Source organism: Delphinapterus leucas, chromosome 16, assembly GCF_059928025.1.
Source record: "Delphinapterus leucas isolate spDelLeu-1000000601 "Yukka" chromosome 16, BTC_Dleu_Yukka2, whole genome shotgun sequence".
NCBI lineage: Eukaryota > Metazoa > Chordata > Mammalia > Artiodactyla > Monodontidae > Delphinapterus > Delphinapterus leucas.
In genome coordinates, this window is record NC_143144.1 from 60,955,409 (window position 1) to 60,978,825 (window position 23,417).

A 23,417-nucleotide genomic window follows, 5' to 3' on the forward strand; every position below is an offset into this window, starting at 1 on the left:
AATGATCCCTCAAGGGTCACGGTATTGGCCCAGGTGACTTTAATAGGGAGTGGCAGCGGGCTTGCGCTTAGGGGTAGTAGGGTCGTCCACTCAGGCTCTCAAAAAGGACTCCGCCCCCTTTCCAGCAAGTCGTAGCTTTCTTCCCCATAATGCCCAGCAGCCACTGCCAAACCGTGCACTGCAACCGAACTCTACCTAACTCCACCTCTCCAACTGCCCAGCGCACTTTCTCCTTTTTTATTGGTTTCTCAGTATTGTCACTCAGAGAGTCCTCATATCCGTTGGTTATTCCCTGCCTACCCTTTTCTTTCTCTTGTAATCTCGCCTCTTTAGGCACTACCCGCCTCCCGAAGCCAATTTCCTTTCTTCGATTGGATTGCTGGAATGCCGCTTTTCACGATGCAAACCTATGATTGGCTGTGCGCGGCAGGGCTCGCGCAGTGACCAGGCAGCGGGCTAGACTGAGGCTAGTTACCACGTCAGTGAGCTGACAGGGAAGGTAGCCGGCTCCGCCGCCCGTTCCGGCCGACTCTTCCTGACTGACTCTGCGGGCCTTGACTTCGGCCTCAACTCCCAGAAAAGGGCTTCTTCCCTGCTCCCATCTGCCACCAGAGCCGGGAGAGCCGCTCGGGGACGCCTTCGGGGCCCGGGCTGGACATGAGCAGCGGCTGCCGGTCCTGGGACTAGGCCCCGCCATTTTGGATCCGCTGACAGGTCAGCGAAGTCTCTTCTTAGAGTTCCAGTGTCGTGAAGGCCGCCCTGACATAGCGAGAGGGAATAAGAGGAGGAGGGCCCTTAAACTGAATGAGCCGGGGTGGGTTAAGGACGCAGGGGCAGGAACGAGACGAGGGAGAGATTGCTGTGGGAGGGAACTGGGAGAGGTGTAGGGGGCAAAGGTCAGGCCCCTGCCGCCGGAGGGACGACTTCAACTCTGGCTTTTCAACCCTTGCGGGTACCGGAATCCTCCCTGTGTTTCTCGGCTTAACCTAGCTTTCAGTTTCTCTCTTCTGGAGCTTTTTGCATCCTAAAGACTTCAGTCCTCAGAAGCTGAAAGCAAATCTGAAGAGTATTGTATCTACTTTTCAGGATTGATTTTTAGACCTTAGATATGAGAGTCTCTCCAGATTTTGTGCAGCGCCCACTTCTGTGTGACTGCCTCATTAATTCAGCTGAACTGCTTCATTAATGATGATGAACTAATGCAACCTAGACCAGGTAGTGAGAAAAGGTGTGGAAGGACTGAGGCCAGCCTCCTGGGGACCTGGGCTAAGAGAAGGCTTTCCTTTTATGGGGCTGCTCACCTGCCAGTCTGGGACTGTATGTAAACACTGGACTTATCTTCTGAGCCTGTTTTTTCTTTTACACGATCTTTTATATTGTGTAATATTCTCTTCTGGTGTATGTTCTTGGTTGGCATTTCCTCCCCAGGCCTTCACTTGGCCTAAGGAGATGAAGTTCAGTCACAAGGAAGCCACTCTATTATGACATATTTGGACGAGAGCAGAGAGGGATTTGAATACCTGTGAAGTTGGTACTTTGGCCTGTTATTTTTAGTGGGTAAGAAGAGTCATGAGAGGTGTTCAGTCAAATAAAAAGTGGTAGGGTCAGGGCTGCAGAGTGAATGATGGAACATAACCCCAAAAGTATAGTTTATGGCACTATGATGATCTTTGATAAACTGCTGTATTGTAAAGCTATAAAAGTCCCTCAAGGGTAAAGAATGCCTTTAAAAATGAGGAAGAGTGTAGGTACAGTGTCTTTTAATACACGACATAGAAATTTGTATGCCTTTAAATTAGGTACACAAGGCACTCCTCTGAGCCCTGTGGAGGACGCAAATGGAAAGGTCCATTTGGGGATTGCTCTGTTCAGTTTATGCGTTTCTTAAAAGCAGTAGCAATGTATGTGCACCAGTCTAGCTAGAGCATGTCAACCTGAATGCTTTTCAGCATATAGTGGACACTCAATAAGTGTTATCTGTGCCTATTTATTTTATTTTTGGCTGCACTGGGTCTTTATTGCTGCGCGTGGGCTTTTCTCTAGTTGTGGCGAGCGGGGGCTACTCTTCGTTGCGGTGCGCGGGCTTCTCATCGCGGTGGCTTCTCTTGCTGTGGAGCACAGGCTTTAGGTTCACAGGCTTCAGTAGTTGCGGCACGTGGGCTCAGTAGTTGTGGCTCGTGGGCTGTAGAGTGCAGCCTCAGTAGTTGTGGCGCACGGGCTTAGTTGCTCCGCAGCATGTGGGATCTTCCTGGACCAGAGCTTGAACCCATGTCCCCTGCATTGGCAGGCAGACTCTTTACCACTGCACCACCAAGGAAGCCCCCCTAGGATTAGTTCTAGTATGTGATCCTGACTTGTGGCCTGATTCTAGCCCTGGCAGTCAGGACTTTTGCATGGTGAGGTAGTAATAAGGAGGATCAAAACCTCATTGTGTTAGAAGGGAAAACTATCTAGGTTCTAGAGTGACTAAACTCTGCTCTCCTGAAGTTGTGTGTGTGTGTGCACGCGCACGTTGGTAGGGGAGATAGCATTGTTTATATTGTTTTTTTTTTTTAATTGGGGTATAGTTGCTCTACAGTGTTGTGTTAGTTTCTGCTGTACAAGGAAGTGAATCAGCTATATGTATATATTATGTATGCATATATTGCCTCCCTCTATGGGCCTCCCTCCCACACCCCCATCCCACCCATCTAGGTCAAGACATAGCACCCAGCTGAGCTCCCTGCACTGTACAGCAGGTTCCCACTAGCTATCTCTTTTACACATGGTAGTGCATATATGTCAATCCCAATCTCCCAATTCATCCCACCCCCCTTCCCCCACCCCGTGTCCACACATTTGTTCTCTACATCTGTGTCTCTATTCCTGCCTTGCAAATAGGTTCATCTGTACCATTTTTCTAGATTCCACATATATGTGTTAATATACGATATTTATTTTTCTCTTTCTGACTTACTTCACTTTGTATGATAGTCTCTAGGTCCATCCACGTCTCTGCAGATGACCCAATTTTGTTCCTTTTTATGGCTGAGTAATATTCCATTGTATATATGTACCACATCTTCTTTATCCATTCATCTGTTTATGGACATTTAGGTTGCTGTATTGATACTTATTGATTTAAAATAAATGGGGTGGGACTTCCCTGGTGGTGCAGTGGTTGAGAATCCGCCTGCCAGTGCAGGGGACACAAGTTTGATCCCTAGTCCAGGAAGATCCCACATGCTGTGGAGCGGCTAAGCCCATGGGCCACAACTGCTGAGCCTGCGCTGTAGAGCACGCAAGCCACAGTTGCTCAGCCCATGCTCCACAACTACTGAAGCCTGCACAATCTAGGGCCTGCGTGCCGCAACTACTGAGCCTGAGTGCTGCAACTAATGAAGCCCGTGTGCCTAGAGCCTGTGCTCCGTAACAAGAGAGGCCACACAAGAGGCCTGTGCACCGCAACGAAGAGTAGCCTCTGCTAGCCGCAACTAGAGAGAGCCCGTGCGCAGCATCGAAGACCCAACACAGCCATAAATAAATAAATAAGAAAGTAAGTAAATAAATAAAGTAAGTGAGGTGGAAATGGTATAGGAAACTGTTTGCATTTTAACTTGCTGATCTATATTGTAGAATTTCCAAAAAAGTAATTTAGAATGGCTAATGAAATGACATAGTCATCTCGGGAAGTATCCAGGTTTGATGGGTCTGCCTTTCTCATCTGGGTTGATATACCCTGTTGAGCCCTGTTGAGTTGATAATGCTTTGCGTAATAGGCAGTCTAGTCTTTGGGTTGATAGTGTGACCAGTTCAGCATCTTTTCAGTTGGGCCTGGAGGTTAAGTCAGGCAACAAGATTTTACCTTTTCTTACTTTGAAAAGTCATTTTCTGGATAGGAATAGTTCTTTACTCCCAGCCCCCATCCCAGATCAGAAAATTTGTTTTTCCTACAAGACTTGTATTTAAGTATTTAAGCTTCTTTTTTTTTTTTTTTCCAGCTTCTTTTTAAAGGTGGTGGTAGACAGTATGTTCTAACCTTGACGTTGATGCTCATTGGCACAGTCGGAACTCAGGTTGTAGGCACATCTCCTCATGAGTAGCTGGGCACCAATCCCAGCTGAACTCGAAGTTCTCAGAGTTACACTACTAGTTCACTTCCCCGTGTTCCAGAAGGCAGAATGACTGCTACTTTTAGATAATAACTTCATTGATGGGGTACTTAGACTGGCTAGTGTGAGCAGCTGGAGAGGAAAAAGACACAGCTCCTGCTTTTGAGGAGACCCATTGTATTTATACAGTACTCACTGGAAGGATCAGCCTAGTCTTTTTACACCACTTCTGTTGGCTGATCACAGTCTGTCCCTGTGGTTCAAGGTGACTAATTAGAGTGATTCTGCTGTTGGGGTAATTGTGGAGTTGAGTTGAAGGGAGAAAGGGAGGTTCATTTTATCTCTGGCTGGAAGAGCTTTGTAAATGTAATTGGCAGGTGTTTAGTTTTTACTGTTCCTCTTTTTCTGTATTTCAGTGTGTTCCACAGCAGTTGTTTAAATTAAATGAAAATGTAATAGGGCACTGTGGTGATTTGGGACCCCAGTTGCAGTGGATGTGATCATGGAAGTAATGATTTGTTGCCATCATGTAAATAAAGCAGGGATTACAAGCTCAAATGCCTGAGTATCAGGCAGGTAATGTAAATGAGGGAAGTGAGCCAGGAGGGAATGTATTAGGATGTAGTAGTGACTGTAGTGTACTGGAATGTGGGCACAGTATGACCATTCTTCCTATTTTTCAAGACAAACTGGGAATTCAGATCATTGTGTTTTAAACTGTTGGCAACTAGTTAAATTATTTAAAAACCTTTTACAGGAGGAAAAATGTATGTCTGTGGACTAGATTCTGCCTGATGACAGTGGAGGATGACCCCTGATATACAAAACGGGCAGGCCTTATGAGACTTAATCACTGCAATTCTCTACGTAAATCATACAGACTCACTTTTTTTTCCTTTTTATTTATTTATTTATTTATTTTTGGCTGCGTTGGGTCTTTGTTGCTTCATGCGGGCTTTCTCTAGTTGTGGCGAGTGGGAGGCTACTCTGTGTTGCAGTGTGCAGGCTTCTCATTGCGGAGCATGGGCTCTAGGTGCACGGGCTTCAGTAGTTGTGACATGCAGGCTCAGTAGTTGTGGCTTGCGGACTCTAGAGCACAGGCTTAGTAGTTGTGGTGCATGGGCTTAGTTGCTCCGTGCCATGTGGGATCTTCCTGGACCAGGGCTCGAACTTGTGTCCCCTGCATTGGCAGGCGGATTCTTAACCACTGCACCACCAGGGAAGCCCGCAGGCGGATTCTTAACCACTGTGCCACCAGGGAAGTCCTCCAGACTCACTTTTTTGTTTTTTAAAGAACGATATGGGGGGGTTCTTTTTATTTATTTTTTTATTTGGCCGTGTTGGGTCTTAGTTGCAGCACGCAGGATCTTTCGTTGCGGCACGGAGGCTCTTCGCTGTGTGCAGGCTTCTCTCTAGTTTTGGCGTGTAGGCTGCAGAGTGCACACGCTCAGTAGTTGCAGTGCACGGGCTCTCTAATTGTGGCACATGGGCTCTCCAGTTGTGGCACGCAGGCTCTAGAGCACACGGGCTTAGTTGCCCCACAGCATGTGGGATCTTAGTTCTCCGACCAGGAATCGAACCCATGTTCCCTGCATTGGAAGGCGGATTCTTAACCACTGGGCCATGAGGGAAGTCCCCAGGCTCACTTTTTTTTTTTAATAGATTTATTTATTTATTTATGGCTGCTTTGGGTCTTCATTGCTGCCCCTGGGCTTTCTCTAGTTGCAGCGAGCGGGGACTGCTCTTCTTTGCAGTGTGTGGGCTTCTCATTGCGGTGGCCTCTCTTGTTGCAGAGCATGGGCTCTAGGCACGTGGGCTTCAATAGTTGCGGTGCATGGGCTCAGTAGTTGTGGCTCGTGGGCTCTAGAGCATAGGCTAAGTAGTTGTGGCACATGGGCTTAGTTGCTCCGCGGCATGTGGGATCTTTCCGGACCAGGGCTTGAACCTGTGTCCCCTGCATTGGCAGGCGGATTCTTAACCACTGAGCCACCAGGGAAGCCCACCAGGCTCACTTTTTAATCTTTGTCGTACTCTGCCAACTTTCACCATTAGTTGTCATGTTGGGTGCCCTGAGTGGTTAAAAGATGAGTGGGGGAAAGAAGTCTTGTTTCATTTTTCATCTCCAAGCTGGCAGAAGGGGCATCTTTGGACAACTTTGAGCTTATCTCAGTAGCTCACCTTGCATATAATTCTTGGGATAACCTCAGAATCTCCATAGAGGGAGGAGGGGGAATGGCAGAGCTGAGGTACACTGGTCACCTGATTATCAGGTTGGGAGGATTTTCCAGTTGTATCCTGTCAGGGCACCAGCTTTTTTCTTGGTTTGATTTTCTCTTACCTCCACCCTTTGAGTAAATTTCTTGAGTCCAGCAAGTTGTTTACTAGTTTAGTAATTTTGGGTCACTCTCAACAAAACACAGAACTATGGCACGTTCCTTGTCTAGCTCTGGAAACCTTAAAAACTCTGTGTCTTTGGTGCTTCTCTGGGATGTTTGAGAGATCGAGTGAAAATAAACCTCAGAAGGGCCAGCTGATGGTTGTTCAGCTCCCTGGTACCTTCTTTCCTCTCAGAAAGCCCATCAGGGTTTTCGTGGTTTACATAGCTCTGTATTAGACATCAAAGCACCATGAAAAAGAAAAAAAACCTGAGTCTTTGCCTTTGGAGAATCTAATTTCTAATTGAATAAGAACAACTTTTAAGCAATGAAGAAAAAAAATAACTTAATGGTCTACTAATAATCTATTTAGTATATGTGCTGCCGAAGCGAGCACTAATAATCTATTTAGAACCAAAGAAAATAAGACACATATATACATATGGGAAGAATGGACAATTACATAAAGAATTGTATATCACAGAAGAAATGTGAACATGCAAATAGCATATGAGAAGACTTCAGGAAGATACATGTGAAAACAGAAGCATTATGATTTGACTGGTGGATAAATGTGGGTTCTTTTTGTCCATAGAGTGCCTAATATGGAAGATTTGTAACTTCTAGTACAGAAACAAACATGGAATACAGAAAGAAGGTTTGCCTGCCTGGCTTAGAGTCCTTGTCTTCTATGAAGTAATTGTTCTCACAAGAGGTGGATGTGAGCTGTACCAATACTGAAGAGTCAATCTTGATATTCTTTCAGTTATTCATTTGTTCATTCAGTATTTATCATTTTTCTTACTATAAGGCATTGAGGATAAAAAGGTGATAAATTATGGTCTCTTTCTGAGATGCTCATAGACTCATGGGAGAGAGAGGTTAAATAAATAATTATAAATGAGTATAAGATATGTTTAAATAGAGGTATGTACTGTGCCATGGGGTGACAAAAAAGGAGTACTAATACTCTCTGGGGGAGTGGGTTAGCCAGGGACGACTTAACAGAGCAGGCATTATCATAATAACAGCCAACCTTTTTTTGGGTTTTAATATTCCTAATAGCATGCCAGGCCTTACAACAAATGGGTGAGGAGGTACTATCTCCATTATGCAATGCAGAACTGTAAACTGGGAATCAGAGAGGCTAAGAAACTTGGCTAAGATCATACAGGTAATAACAGTCAGGAATACCACTGTGGTATTCTGATTCTCTCATTGACTTTTGGATGGAATGAGTAAGGGTTAGGGTTTATACAGCATATAAGGGACATCAGTGTCCCCAACCCAGCTTAAAAATAGAACATTACCAAAACTGGGGCAGTGGGTATGCCCTTCCCTATTAGTCACGTCTCCCCTCCCCTTAGCCAACTGTTGTAAATTTTTTGTTCATTTCCCTGGGGTATAGTCTTAGCAGTGGAATTGCTGAGGTATAGCATATGAACTTCTTCAGCTTTGCAAGATAATGCCAAATTGTTATCCAAATGAGTTGTATCAATTTACAGACTCAACAGCCACTTGGTCTGTATTTTTACCAACTTTTGGTATTGTCAAATTAAAATTTTGTGCTATTTTGGAGGTGTAAAATGGTTTCTCATTAATAATCTTATTTTGTAATTTTATTGACTATTAATGAAGCTCATAATCTTTTTGTAGATATATTTACTGTTTGTATTTTCCTTATTCTGTGAAATGCCTGTTCATGTCTGTTGCCAGTTTTGGGGAGGGTTTATATGTCTATCCTTATAGTTTTGTAGCAGTTATATTATGGATATTGCTTCTTTTTTTTTTAATTTTTATTGGATTATAGTTGCTTTACAATACTGTGTTAGTTTCTACTGTACAGCAAAGTGAATTAGCTATACATATACATATATCCCCTCTTTTTTTGGATTTCCTTCCCATTTAGGTCACCACAGAGCATTGATAGAGTTCTCTGTACTATATAGTAGGTTCTCAGAAGTTATCTATTTGATACATAGTATCAATAGTGTATATATGTCAATCCCAATCTCCCAGCTCATCCCCCCACCCCCACCCGCAGCCCCTTTCCCCCTTGGTATCCATACGTTTTTTTCTCTATGTCTCTATTTCTGCTTTGTAAATAAGATCGTCTATACCATTTTTTTCAGATTCCATATATATGTGTTAATATGTTATTCGTTTTTCTCTTTCTGACTTACTTCACTCTGTATGACAGTCTCTAGGTCCATCCATGTCTCTACAAATGACCCAATTTCGTTCCTTTTTTATGGCTGAGTAATATTCCGTTGTATATATGTACCACATCTTCTTTATCCATTCTTCTTTATTATATGTGTTACATATATTTTCTCCCAGTTTGTGATTTATCTTTTCCTCTTTTTTATGGTGTCTTTTGAATAAATGTCTTTAATTTTAACATGGTTTAATTTACCAGTTTTTTTTTTATGGGTTCTGCTTTTTGTTTCCTATTTAGGTACGTCTCCCCTATGCTGAGATTATAAAAGTATTCTCATATATTTTTTTGGCCACGCCATGTGGCTTGTGGGATCTCAGTTCCCCAGCCAGGGATTAAACCTGAGCCATGGCAGTGAAAGCACTAAATCCTAACCACTAGACCACCAGGGAACACCCTCTTATATTCTAAAAGTTTTCAGGTTTTGCTTTTTTACATTTAAGTCTTTAACTCATTCTAAAGAGAATTTTTGGTATTCCGTGAAGGATCCAATTTATTGTTTCTGTTTCTCCTGCTTTTGTTTAGATCTAGAGGGAGTTGCCAGTTGCAGAATGCAGCAAAGCACCATTGTAATCCTATAGGCCCAGCTTTAAACAGATCGTGCTTTCAAAGAATATATGTTGCTCGCAGTCTCTGAGCAGATAAACCACTAGCTTATTTGGCTGGGGGATATTCATTGGTGTGTATTTGGTCATTCCTTCTCATATTATTTCTGATAAAAGGTAAACCTTAAGTTCTTTTCTACCATACTCATGAGGTCTCTGCCGGCCTTTGTGACCTTATGGCAAGGGGTTCTAGGTCATTGGCTACCAGACAGCAAGTGGTTCATTGGAGCTTCCCATTTGAGCATCAAGGACAAATTCCCTTGGGAGATTCTTGGGTGAGGAGACATGCTCAGAGGCTTGGAGGGAGATTAGGCAACTCTGCGTAGCCCTTGAAAATAATTCCTCTTTATTCCTGAGATGTTTCTTTTTTACTAAGAAACTTAAGACAGTGATTTTTTGCTTAGATCTTCGCTATCTTAGAAAATTGTTAGCTTCTGATGCCTAATGAATTTTGATTGAGTGTTAGGTTGATTATTTCAGTTGGTATCCCAGTTCAAAATTTATTTCCTCCAGAAAGCCTTCCAAATAGCATGTAGATCCTATTAGATCTCAGTTAAGTCCTGTTGACACTTTTGTTTGCAATTTGTAGTGTAGTGTTGTTGTTATTTACTTGTTGCTGTGTTGTTCTCAGTATAGGTGTTTTCTCTCATTCTCTTAGTTCTTTAAAAGAGAAATTAAACGGGCTTCCCCAGTGGTCCAGTGGTTAAGACTCTGCACTTCCACTGCAGGGGGCGCGGGTTTGATCCCTGGTTGGGAAACTAAGATCCCACATGCCGCGCAGCACAGCCAAAAAAAAAAAAAAGAGAGAAATTAAATATTCTTATTTTATAGTGGCCCCCTCCAGGCCCCCCAAAATATTTTTTACAATGATAGGTAGTCTGTATATGTACTATATATATTGAAAGCCCTCCATGATATGCTCCCCCTACAACTTGCTTTTCTAGCTTTACATGCTATTATTCTCCTAGGAATAATGTTCCAACAAGTCTGGAATAATCATGACCCCCTAAATACATATTGCATTTTCCTACCAATAAGCCTTTACTCTTGCCATTCTCTCCTTGTGTTTTTGACTGTTTGAATCCTGTCTTTCATTTGCCTTTCCAGGGTCCTCTGCCAGAAATAATTTTCTTTGCTTCACTACTGTGACACTGTGTATCACTTATGTATTGGAGATATGTATGGGTTTGTGTGTAGATGTATGTGTTTAATCTACTAGATTATAAATTCCTTGTGGGTGGGTAGGGACAATTCTGTATGACTCTGTCTAGCATTTTGCTTAGCATGTGCTAAGTAATATCTGGTTGACTGAAATAAATGTTTGTTAGTTAATTAACTTTGATTGCTGCTCTTAATCATTTATACATGGAATAATACAACTACTTTTCTGTAGTGCCTACTCATTAAAAAAATCTGTTAATTAAAATTTAAAAATAGGTAATATATGTATGTGACACAGAATTCAAAAAGTACCAAAGAATATGCAGAGAAAAATAAGTCTTCCTCTCACCACTGTTCCCCAGTTCCTTTCTCTGGAGGCAGCCTCTGTTAGGAGTTTCTTTCTTTTTTTAAAAAAAATTAATTAATTAATTTTTGGCTGCGTTGGGTCTTCATTGCTGTACGGGCTTTCTCTAGTTGCAGTGAGCAGGGGCTGCTCTTTGTTGTGGTGCGCGGGCTTCTCATTGCGGTGGCTTCTCTTGCTGCGGAACACAGGCTCTAGGCGTGCGGGCTTCAGTAGTTGTGGCATGTGGCTCAGTAGTTGTGGCGCACGGGCTTAGTTGCTCCATGGCATGTGGGATCTTTCCAGACCAGGGCTCGAACCCGCCCTGCAATGTGTCCCCTGCAATGGTAGGTGGACTCCCAACCTCTGTGCCACCAGGGAAGTCCCTTAACATCTTTATTGGAGTATAACTGCTTTACAACGGTGTGTTAGTTTCTGCTTTATAACAGAGTGAATCAGCTGTACATATACATATATCCCCATATCTCCTCCCTCTTGCGTCTCTCTCTCACCCTCCCTATCCCACCCCTCTAGGTGGTCACAAAGCACTGAACTGATCTCCTTGTGCTATGTGGCTGCTTCCCACTAGCTACCTATTTTACATTTGGTAGTATACATAAGTCCACGCCACTCTCTCACTTTGTCCCAGGTTACCCTTCCCCCTCCCCATGTTGTTAGGAGTTTCTTAAAAAAAACCTTCCAGGAACTTCCCTGGTGGTCCAGTGGTTAAGAATCTGCCTTCCAATGCGGGGGACATGGGTTTGATCCCCGGTTGGGGAACTAGGATCCCACACGCCACAGGGCAGCTAAGCCTGCGTGCCTTAACTACTGAGCCTGCACACCTCAACTAGAGAGCCTGTGTGCCGCAAACTACAGAGCCCACGTGCTCTAGAGCCTGCGTGTCACAACTAGAGAGAAGCCTGCACGCCACAACAAAAGATCATGCATGCTGCAACGAAGATTCTGCATGCTGCAACTAAGACCCGATGCAGCCAAAATAAATATATAAAAATAAATAAATAAAATAAAATGTAACGTGTATTAAAAAAAATTCCAGAGATCTAGAGCATATTCATCTTGCCTAAATAATTTAAGGAAGGAGAGATACTAGAGATTTTATCTTTTCTTTTCTGATACTTTTTTTTTTTTTTTTTTTTTTTGCTGTACGCGGGCCTCTCACTGTTGTGGCCTCTCCCGTTGTGGAGCACAGGCTCCGGACGCGCAGGCTCAGCGGCTATGGCTCACGGGCGTCAGCTGCTCCGCGTTATGTGGGATCTTCCCGGACCAGGGCACGAGCCTGTGTCCCCTGCATTGGCAGGCGGACTCTCAACCACTGCGCCACCAGGGAAGCCCCTGATACTTTATTTTTGAATTTGTTTATCTTTCTTATACTTCTTGGTTCTCCTCCTCTTCATTGTGGTACGTTCTCATCATTGAATCTTATCTATTCATTGAACAGAACATTGTTGTGTTTCTAGAGCATTTAGTCTTCTGAGAGTAACCTAGTTGTTTCTTTAAATTGTCTTTAAAATAAGTGTTGTCTTTTGTTGGGTTCCCTTGTGGATTGGGAGAGGTGTTATGGGCCTGGACAAAATTTGTACCAGTTCTTTTTTCCTTTATCATAGTGGTTTTCATTCTTCTCACTTTCTTGTGTAAAAAATATGCAAATAGAGCTACTTTCAGGGTGCTTTTCTTCCTTCCATGTCTCTGGCTCAGTTTTCTTTTAGATCCTACTGAACTCTGTAAATGCCTCAAGGGCAGAAATTGTATATCATTTCTTTCATAATTATTAATTTTTAATTATATTGATGGTACAGTAATATGTTCTCCTTGTAAAAAATTAAAATATGGATAAGGCTAAGTATCCTCTGATTACACCCTGATTTCATAGTACCTTCTCTAGAGATGACTATGATTGTTGAGTTTGGGGTACATCTGCCCAGACCTTTTATTCTGTGTTTATGTATCTCTTTATATGCCTGTACAAAATACATTAAGTATAGTTAACAACATAGATGACTCACAAACATAATGTTTCAAGGGAAAAAGGCAAATTGCAGAAGAATACATACAAAATGATATTAATTATACAAAATATAAAAATACGCAGAATGATACATATTGTCTAGAGATACATATCAATGAAGTAAAAGTATAAAGCAACATAAAAGTTTAATAAACATCAGATTAAGAGTAGTGGGACCAGGGCTTCTCTGGTGGCACAGTGGTTAAGAATCTGCCTGCCAATGCAGGGGACACAGGTTCAAGCCCTGGTCCAGGAGGATCCCACATGCTGCAGAGCAACTAAGCCTGTGTGCCACAACTATGAACCTGCGCTCTAGAGCCCGCGAGCCGCAACTACTGAGCCCGAGTGCCACAACTACTGAACCTCGCGTGCCTAGAGCCCGTGCTCTGCAACAAGAGAAGCTACCCAATGAGAAGCCCGCACACCACAACGAAGAGTAGGCCCCACTCGCCGTAACTAGAGAAAAGCCCGTGTGCAGCGACAAAGACCCAACGCAGCCAAAAATAATAAATAAGTAAATAAATTTATAAAAAAAAGAATAGTGGGACCTATAGATGAAAGAGAGAAGGATATAATTAGGGAGGACACACAGAGACTTCAGTTGTACTGTTCTTAATCTGGATACTGGTTGTTATATTCTCTTTATATCTTACTGTATGTTAAATACGGTATATTTTTGAAAACAAAAATCTAGTATTTTATGTAAGGTGGGTTGGTTGGTTGGTTTTTACATAGTTGGCAACATACAGTCATGCATTACAATTCTTTTTTCATTCCACAGTATGCCTGAAGCTCTTTCCATGTCTTATTTGCTTTGTATCCTTAGCACTCTGAAAGATGCCTTATGCATAGTAGGTGCTTATTAAGTAAATATTTTTGGAATTCCTTTCCTTACTCTGTTAGCCTTACTTTTTTAATTTTCCTTGAGCCTGATATAAATGTTTGTCTAACTGTATGTCTCCCCTACCCTGCTTTCTATCCCTTTCGTTTTTTAAAATTTTGTCTTTTCTCAGGAGGATTTCTAAACAATGGGAAGTGATTAGGTTGATTTTACATGTTCCTAGGGTTTTCTCTATGCCAAGAAGAGTCTACCTTACAGTCTGCTTATTAGCGATTTCCTGCTATAAGCAAGTGAACTTGACTTTTCAGAACTTTTCAAAGGTTGCATCACTGCCACTGTCCAATTTTCTGGAGCTGACTTGGCAGAATGGATGCAGTCTATAAATTGACATTGTAACTGTGGTTCCAAACCAGGGCTATTTTTCTAACAGCCTTCATTCTTTTCTTTTCACTTAAACCTTCATTATTTATTGAGTTGATAAAAAAGGAAGAACAAAAGGAAGATCTGAAATACTTCTTTAACAAACTAGCAACATGGATGTATCTGCATATCTGTATGATTCGTAGGAGAGATTTGGGGGACAGTTGACTTTGAAGAATTTGACATGCTTGTTAGAGGTTGTTGAGGTGCCTTTGAAAAGTTTCTGGTGTGATGCTTTTTGAGTTGTATCTTGAACTTGCAGAGACCTCTAGAAGAGCCAAGTAGTTGGATTCATAACATAAGAAGGGCTTCATCCCATCTTAGTATTACAGGTGGGAAATCTTGGTACTGAAAAGTTAAATCGTAGTTCTGACCTTATCAGGTACTGATTTAAGCATGGGTGTGCTCTTGGGTAACCAAATATTAACTAGCTTTTCTCTTCACTGTTTCAGTAGGTTTGCCAGGATGGTGGATAAAAATATTTACATCATTCAAGGGGAAATTAGCATTGTGGTTGGGGCCATCAAACGAAATGCGCGATGGAGCACCCATACTCCACTGGTAAGTGGGCAGTGGGTAGAGAACCTGGTCACTGAGTTGCTGTAGGGGATCTGGTGCGTGGTTAAAACAGTAATCAATTTCCTGGTAATAATGATAATAGTAGGAATTCAGCGTTTTTCAGAAGGGTTTCAAGGACCGTTTTGTTTTATTTCAACTAGAGTCAAATTTATAAGCTGCGTTTTTTTCTCTGGAAGCCAAAAGATGATACCATTTTTCTTCTAGCTGTTTTCATAAACAACTTAAGCTAACACTTGGGATCTCTTTTATATGCCTAAAAATGTCAGAAAGATTCCTTATCTTCTAATTCCCAAGAACTATAATTAGCTATCAAATTCATTTCAGTTAGTTATTGATACATGGAGTATGGCTTGGTAATGGTACTCCTTGGGAATTAAGCAACTTTTCTTATATAGAGCAGACCATATCTTGCCAATCAGATGAGTAAGATTACCTGTTGTAAAGTGGACTTTCTTTATTGCATTTGTATGTTCAAGGATGTTTTTTGTACAGTCGTGTAAGACAGTTTTTTGTACAATGGTAAAATCAAGTTTAGACATTTCCAACTTGGTGAATATGTATATGTGTGTTTAGAAATTTCTTACGTTCATTTATAAAAGTGGATTGTATTAGAAGTACGAGTGGAGTCAGGAATGTCTTAGAAATGAATGTGTGTGATTATGATGACTATGAAGAAATAGAAAAGATAGAATAATACATACATCTTAGTCTGTATGTCTCAGTCTGTTTGGGATGCTCTAACCAAAACCAAATGCCAAAGACTGGGTAGCTTATAAACAACAGATTTTTTTTTTTCTTTAAACAACAGATATTTATTTCTGGGGGCTGGAAGTTCAAGATCAGGATGTCAGCATGCTCGGGTGAGGGACTTCTTCTGCGTCTCAGACTTCTCATCGTATCCTCACATGGTAGAAGGGCAAGGGAGCACTCTTGGGCCTCTTGTATAAAGGGCATTAATTCCATTCATGAGGAATCTGCCCTCATGACCTAATCACCCACCTTAGGATTTCAACATAGAAGTTTTTTTTTTTTTGTGGCCGCGCCATGTGGCATGTGGGATCTTAGTTCCCCAACCAGGGATCAAACCCGCGCCCCCTGAAGTGGAAGCACAGAGTCTTAACCACTGGGAAGTCGCCAGGGAAATCCCAACCTAGAAGTTTTGAGGGGACACAAACATTCAGACCATAGCACATATAAAGGACCTAGCAATCTATGGTAGCTTGAGTGCTATGGTCATGGTGTAGATTAAGCTTAGTATTTCAGGATGTACTGTTTTAGGTAAGCCCAGAGTACTTCTATGAGATAAGAGGTTAGGGAACTGGAAAAATGAACTATAGCTAACTTTCTTTTCTTCAGAAGGAAAACTGAATTTTCTGGTTGGCTTCAGAGAAAGAGCTCTTGATCTGTCCTTTATTTCCTCTTTCCTCTTGGCCTGATAATGAATTTTTTTTTTTTTTAATTTATGTGTTACAGGATGAAGAACGGGATCCTCTGCTGCATAGTTTCAGTCATCTAAAGGAGGTTTTAAACAATGTAACAGGTAAGTGTGATTTATTGCAGGGATGGGCAGACTTTTTCTGTAAAAGACTATATGATAAATATTTTAGGCCTTGCAGGCTGTAGCAACTGTGCAACTGCTCAACTCTGCCTTTGTAGCTCAAATGCAGACTCAGGTAATACTTAAATGAATGAGTGATAAATAAAATTTTCTTTTAAAAAATAGGCTGCAAGCCAGCTTTGGCCCACGGGTGTAGTTTGCTCTGGTTTACTTTATTGCTGATCCTTCCTAGAGTTCCTAGTAGAGTGTCCCATTTTAGTGGGGAATCAGCATTCATACAATTATAAACTTCCTTCATTGCTTGAGTTATAAGTAAGTTATTTTTGGCTATCTTTTGGTTTTGTTTTGTTTTGCTTTAACTACTTTCTTTCTCTAACTTATGTATTCTATAAGATAGGAAGTGGGTGGCACAAGTGAAGTTTTTAATACTTGCAGCAAAACCCTTTTCTTACAGAAAATCATTGTTGGTTTTAGGGCCTTAGCTCTCTGTAATGCAGATCTTTTAGTCTTCTCTTATTCCCAGAATCTTTTGTGTCACACACTCTGCCCCTGTTCTCCTAATCATAATTATGTTACATAATATTCATGTGTTTAGAATTTTCAAAGCCACTTTCATATTTATTACTGTATTGAACTTTCTTTCACTTATTTATTTATTTTTTGTATGGGGAACTTCATGTTTTCTTCTAGTTTCATTGAGATGTAACTGACATACAGCACTGTGTAAGTTTAAGGTGTACATATGCTTTGACTTACATACATTATGAAATGATTACCACAGTAAGTTTAGTGAACATCTATCATCTCACATAGATTCAAAATTAAAGAAATAGAAAAAAAAATTTTTTTTCCTTGTGATGTAAAACTCTTAAGATTTACTCTCTTAACAACTTTCGTATATAACATACAGCTGTGTTAATTATATTTATAATGTTGTACATTACATTCCTAGTACTTATTTATCTTATAACTGGAAGTTTGTACTTTTTGGCTGCTTTCATCCAGTTCCTCCTTCCCCCACCCCCTGCCTCTGGTAATCACAATCGTGATTTCTTTTTCTGTGAGTTGTTTGTTTTTGAAATAGAATTGACCTATAATACTATATTAGTTCCTGTTATACAACATTGTGATTTGATATTTCTGTACATTTCAAAATGATCACCATGGTAAGTCTAGTTACCATACCTTATTGAACTTTTACACAACCCTGTTGGGGAGGCATGTTAGATATTGTCCCCTTTTTATGAATGAAGTTGAAGCCCAGAGATATTTTAAGTGATTTAGCTGAGGTCACAGATCCTAAGAAGCAGAGTCAAAACTCCATCAGAGTTTCCGTCAGAATTCAGGCCCCTGATGCCTGGTTTAGTGCCCTGTTCTGCATTGTTTCTGTTCTTACAGTTAGAGGAGAAGGTACACAGGAAGTGCCTTATATTATGTATAAAAACATGCCAAGGGAGGAGGCAAGTCTCAACACTTCAGGTTTTTCAAGGGGGTATATGTAGACCTAAAGGGAAAGCCTCCGAGCTGTGTTCCTCTGTTGACTATAAAGGGCTTTTGCAGTGTATAACCCTGGAATGGTTTTAGCTAGTAACATATCTAAGACCACAAATGAAATAGTTTTTAAAGCTTTTGCAAATTAAATAAATAATAAACGAACAAATAAATTTTTCCTTTCATGAGAAATGTATCAATAGGAGAATATCTGGAGAAAAATTCCTTTTTACTTTCCTAAACATGGGCAGAAGTTATCTAAGGATCCCCTACATGTTTCTTATTTTTTTCTTTTTTTTTTTTGCGTTACGCGGGCCTCTCACTGTTGTGGCCTCTCCCGTTGCACAGCACAGGCTCCGGACGCGCAGGCTCAGCGGCCATGGCTCACTGGCCCAGCTGCTCCGCGGCATGTGGGATCTTCCCGGACCGGGGCACGAACCTGCATCCCCTGCATTGGCAGGCGGACTCTCAACCACTGCGCCACCAGGGAAGCCCCTACATGTTTCTTAAAAGGAGCAAATTCTACTCAGTTAAAAAGTGTTGGCAGTATTAACCAAGAACGATCAAGTAGTATAGAGGTTGTTGTTGTTAGCTGGTTAGCAGGGCTAATGCAACTAGGTGGCATGTTTCCATTTTATGGCCTGTACTGTAAGTGATTTGGCTGCTTTAGAAAGTTGGTGGCTTGCACAGATTTTTTTTTTTAATCGAAGTATGGTTGATTTACAATGTTGTGTTAATTTCTGCTATACAGCAAAGTGACTCAGTTATACATGTATACATTCTTTTTTATATTCTTTTCCATTATGGTTTATCCCAGGATACTGAATATAGTTCCCTGTGCTATACAGTAGGACCTTGTTGTTCATCCATTTTATATGTAATAGTTTGCATCTACTAACTCCAAACTCCCACTACATCTCTCCCCTCCCCCCACACCCCAAAACCACAAGTCTCTTCTGTGAGTTTCTGTTTCTGCTTCTTAGGTAGGTTAGTCTGTTTCTGTTCTGTTTCTGCTTCTTAGGTAGGTTAATTTGTGTCATATTTTAGACTCCACATACAAGTGATATCATATGGTATTTGTCTTTCTCTTTCTGACTTACTTCACTTAGTATGATAATCTCTAGTTGCATCCATGCTGCTGCCAGATCTTTTCAGCTTTTCAGATAAAGCGTACACATCCCAATTAAAAAGAAAATGTAGTGAGTAGATATTTACAACTCTTTGGTGGGTCAGAGTTCAGAGTATTGTCTTTCTAAGAGAGTTAAGGGGATTAAACAAGTTAATACATTTGAAAACTTGGCAATTATTTTATAGACAGCTAGGAATTGTTGTTATAAGTGGCTGGGGACACCTTAAAATGGCTGAGGTCAGACTGGAGTAGTCTTGCAGGCTTTTTGGGCACGCTGCAGACCTTGAGGAGCTGAGGTGGTGCTGCTATCCTGACAGCCACATTTCCTACTTGCCATCCAATCCATATCCCGCACTTGTTTTCTCCATTCTGACATATCCCAAGACTTCAGTTCAGAGACTGTATCTGTGGTGAATAGTGCAGTCCAGGATTTGGAGTCTAGACCATCTAAGAGCTACCAAAGTTGAGTCTGCTGCCTAATTTTCTTACATCTTTGGGTTAGGAATACAGATTATCTTCAGCTTGAAACTATTAAAACCAGAATGCACTGAGGAGCCAGTTCTGTCAGTGGTACTAGGAACATAGCTGGGTTCCAACAAGGTTGCCAGGCTTTCCCTCAGAGCAAGGAAGAAGATTGTAGTATTTTCCAGGGACCAACAGCTGTGGCAGATGTTGAAATGGTGCCTGCCAAGGTTGCCCCATTGTTCTTGGGTTTTAGCATATTACCTGCCTGAGAAAATAACAGAGTGGACCCAAAATAGAGCATTTCATGGTCTTCTGATTGGTTCTGACCCCCCACATAGTGCTGGCTTCCAGGAACAGGTTTATGGGTCAACTGCCCCTGTGGTCCTGGACTCTGCAATCCATGACCAATTTCTTGTTTCTTTTACCAAAACAAACAGATTTTTCTGATTGGCAGTGTCAGGAGGACTGCTTTCTTGGAAGCCTGTTAATGGTTGGAGGCTGGGAAAGGGTTTTGAACTTGGAGAGAGGGACTGAAGGGACTGCCTGTGCTATGTGACTGGGAATGTTGTACCACTTAGTTTGGAGGAAGTATGGCAGGAATTCTAAGACTCTATTCAGTTTAACTCATGAAAATGACTTGGGCTTGGTCTCTTTTTACAAAGGCTTTCTGTTTGCACTTTTCTAGGTTATTTGTTGGCTGGGTTGGTTAAGAATATTACTAATGGAAATAGGTGGTTCATTGGACATTGTCAGTCAACCTAAATGATTTTGTCTCTTTTCTTGTAAGCAGTCAGAATCTTTTACCGACATAAGCGCTACCTACTCCTCCAGGAACATTATCTGAGCATTGTGAAGGAAATAAGTCCACTGTCTCTAGTAAGTTTAGCAAGTCCATATCAGTTATTCTCACAGATATGTCTCTGGACTACATTTGCAGTCAGTATTTGCCTAAAATGCATGACAACTGGATGCTCTGTAACATCTAGAGTAATAGAATATTCTAATACCAAATCTAAAGAGAGGGTTGCACTTGGAAGGTATGGAGTGCCTAAGAGCAAAGTTTGCATATTGGTACTTTGGATAAAGCCATAGCTCACCACCAGTGAGACTTGACTGCTGCCCCTCATTTGGTCTTTCAGTTCTCTTAGGAATCCTTTAGGAGGTTATTCTGAAGGAGTTAAAGCAGATGTGTGGTTGCCAGGAGCTGGGAGTGGGCATGGGGAGTAACTGCTAATGGTTATAGGGTTTCCTTTTGGGGTGATGAAAATGTTCTGGAATTAGATAATGATGATGATTGTACAGCTTTGTGAATATACTAAAAACCATTGAAGTGTATACTTTAGAAGGGTGAATTTTATGGCATATGAATTGTATCTTAATTTTTAAAAATAACAAATGTACACTGGAAAAGTAATGGGATTTGCCAGTTCTTTCTCAAGGCTCAGAGCCATGAAGGGAAGCCTCTGACTATAGTTGCTGCTGTTCTTTGAACCCATTGCCCAGCAAAGGCAGCATAAGGCTCTGTTCAGCCTCCTAGCCCAGTTTGTCCTTTTATGTCTCTCTCATTAACTCAAGAAGCACATGGCTTTTATATTTAAATTTATTCAAGCTGTAATCTTTGACATTTGAGTTAGCTTTTAGTACAGTTTTGCATTTATAGTAATATATATTATGTATTTTCTCTATCCCCAAAGAATCCATTTTAATCTTTTCCGGATGCAAATTTCAGGCTCTCTTGTCCCATCTCCCCTCTCTTGCTCTCTTTCCCCTCCCCCAACGGAGTGTGTTTGATCAGGTGTGGCAGGAATATCCACTGTCAAGCTGCGCCCTTTATATTAGTCAATATTATCCTTCTCCCCCCTTCCCTGTCTGTCTGCCCCTTTGGGCTTTCCCAGTTGATTTATAATTTTGGAATTCTCATCGGAGTCTGTAATACAGTTTGTTCATTATTTAACCAAAACCTGTTTAATGAGCAGAGAGAGGCAATGTAAATGTTAGGCATGTTGCAGTGATGTACCTTTGTGCTTCTCAAAGCGGGTGGGTAGTTAACTCTGTGCTGCCTGCAGGGCTGGGTTGTCCTGGCCTTAGGGGCAGAAGGACCAATGCCTCTCCCTTGCATCTGCCCAAGCCCTACCATGGGCTTAGATTCCAAAGACACATTTCCTTTTATCCTTTTAGAGATCTTGTTGGGGCTCTTGCTTATTGGAGTTATCTCCAATCTCACAGTTAGACTGGGTGGTAAGATCTGTGGCATGGGATAGGGGGATGAAAGGGAAAGTGAAATATTAGGATACTTGATACTGCTCTTGGTTTTAGGTCTGTGGAGAGTAGACAGTTTATTTTTATTTTTTTAGCCGCGCAGCACGGGATGTGAGATCTTAGTTCCCCAACGAGGGATCACACCCGTGCCCCCTGCCATGGAAGCACGGAGTCTTAAACATTGGACCGCCAGGGAAGTCCCCCCAGAGTAGACAGTTTAGAAGAATACTTCTAGCCAGCATTGTCTCTGGTCTTTGATCTCTTTGTTCCCAGATTAGGCAAATCCTTGCAAGCCTTAGTACCCTTCATTCAGTATAACTTCATGGACAAGGCTCTAGTCAGTTGTGATTTGTGGTGTTTGGCTGTGGTCATTTGCCTCCAGATTGAGGCTGCCTTTGTCCTTGGTCTTCAAACTTAGATCATTACAAAGAGATTCTTTTCCAGAAAATTTTTGTTTTAAAGCACAGAGAGAAGAACAGTTTAAAAGTATCACAACCAGAATCTTCTCTTAAGGAATCACCTGTTAATGACTTTAAAGCCTTTAAAGCCCTTTAAGGCCAGGGCTTGAGGAAGACCTCTTAGTGGTGTGTGTCAGGGGTGGTGGTGGTGGGGAGGGTAGTGAGTTTGCCTTTGGAGATATAACCCCTGGCTGGCCTTTTTAATTCTGAGGACCTATGGGGTTTGGGGGTATTTAGCATAAGACTAATATGGTCTTGAGGCTCAGTATAAGCACCTGTATTAACTGTGGAACTGTTGTAGCTGCTTGGACCTTTTCTTTGTGAGATTCACCAAGTTTTGGATTTCTTCTGGGTCTAGCTTGTTGAATTGCTTCTAACCAATATTTATTGAATATCTGCTATGTGCTAGACATTTTGCTTAGGCACTTAGGCACTGGATCTGTAATGGTAAACAAACTTCCTGCCCTCGTAACCACTGGTTTTTAAGACTAGTGGCTCTAGCTGACCATTCCAAGGCTAACCTTTGTAGCCTCTACTCTGTGCCATATGGTTCCCTATCAGGTATGGAATAGGTGAGAGTGAATGAGAAAAATCTATTGCCATCTTTTCTTACTCCCACTCTTTCCCTTGCTAACACATAAGCCAAAGAAATGAACAAAAATTTAGCTCATATATTTGCTTATTTGGCTTTCTCATGTAAAGCTGTTCTGGCCAGAGTTTAGGTGTTCCCAAAGACGTTGGTGGGTTTGCATATTGTCACTCTGAGGGATAAGATATTTGAGGGATAGGATATTTCTTTACTGTGCTTACCTGGACAGCAAGATATGGTGTGCTTGAGTTTAAGAGGGAGAAGCAGGTGCCTGGAGAGAGTGGATGTATCAGGAGTTTATTTAAATATAGTTTATCCTGGACAAACACACCTGTAGGGTACTGTCTGTCTCAAGCTTTGTGAATTCAGAATCTGAGCTAGGAGGTTTGAATCCGTGTAACCTCCAGAGGTTTACAGAGAACATTTAAACAGAGTCTGAAAGGCAACCTGGGAGGAACTATGACTTAACACCTGTTTGGCTTAGGCCTCATAGAAATAGCCTTCTAAGTTGAAGCAAAACTCTTCCAGGATGCCTCATACCTCAAGTTAATCTGTTTCAGTTGGAATATGGGAAAGTGTAGTGAAGAGATTTTAGTAGTCACTGTCAGGAAAAAGATTGAGTAAGGGTAATATTTGAAAAAAAAAATTTGCTGTTAGAGTAAGGGTAATATTTGAAAAAAAAAATTGGTGTTAGAGCTACCATCTCCCTAGAGTAAGCAATATATCATTATTAATCAGCATGAGAAGCCATGAGAAGAAGGTTGAATGAGTCACTAACTTTTTTTTGATTTTGGCCGTGCTGCGGCTTGTGG

The 23,417-nt window shown here is 41.5% G+C and overlaps 1 protein-coding gene across 16 annotated transcripts in view; it reads left to right on the top strand.

The window, feature by feature from the left end:
- The first annotated feature begins 319 nt into the window (after positions 1–319).
- The window catches only part of GBF1 (golgi brefeldin A resistant guanine nucleotide exchange factor 1), a 126,432-nt gene continuing 103,334 nt past the window's right edge, over positions 320–23,417 (top strand). For 4 of the 16 annotated variants that reach the window (XM_022568942.3, XM_022568939.3, XM_022568945.3 and 1 more), the window contains exons 1-3: positions 324–714; positions 14,530–14,638; positions 16,130–16,196. In XM_022568942.3, coding sequence (XP_022424650.1) covers positions 14,543–14,638; positions 16,130–16,196 — 163 coding nt within the window. In that variant the 5' untranslated portion in view covers positions 324–714; positions 14,530–14,542. Of the gene's footprint in view, positions 715–848; positions 3,536–14,529; positions 14,639–16,129; positions 16,197–23,417 lie in introns of those variants that run through there. The other 12 variants (XM_089897297.1, XM_089897298.1, XM_089897296.1 and 9 more) reach the window with 8 other exon arrangements.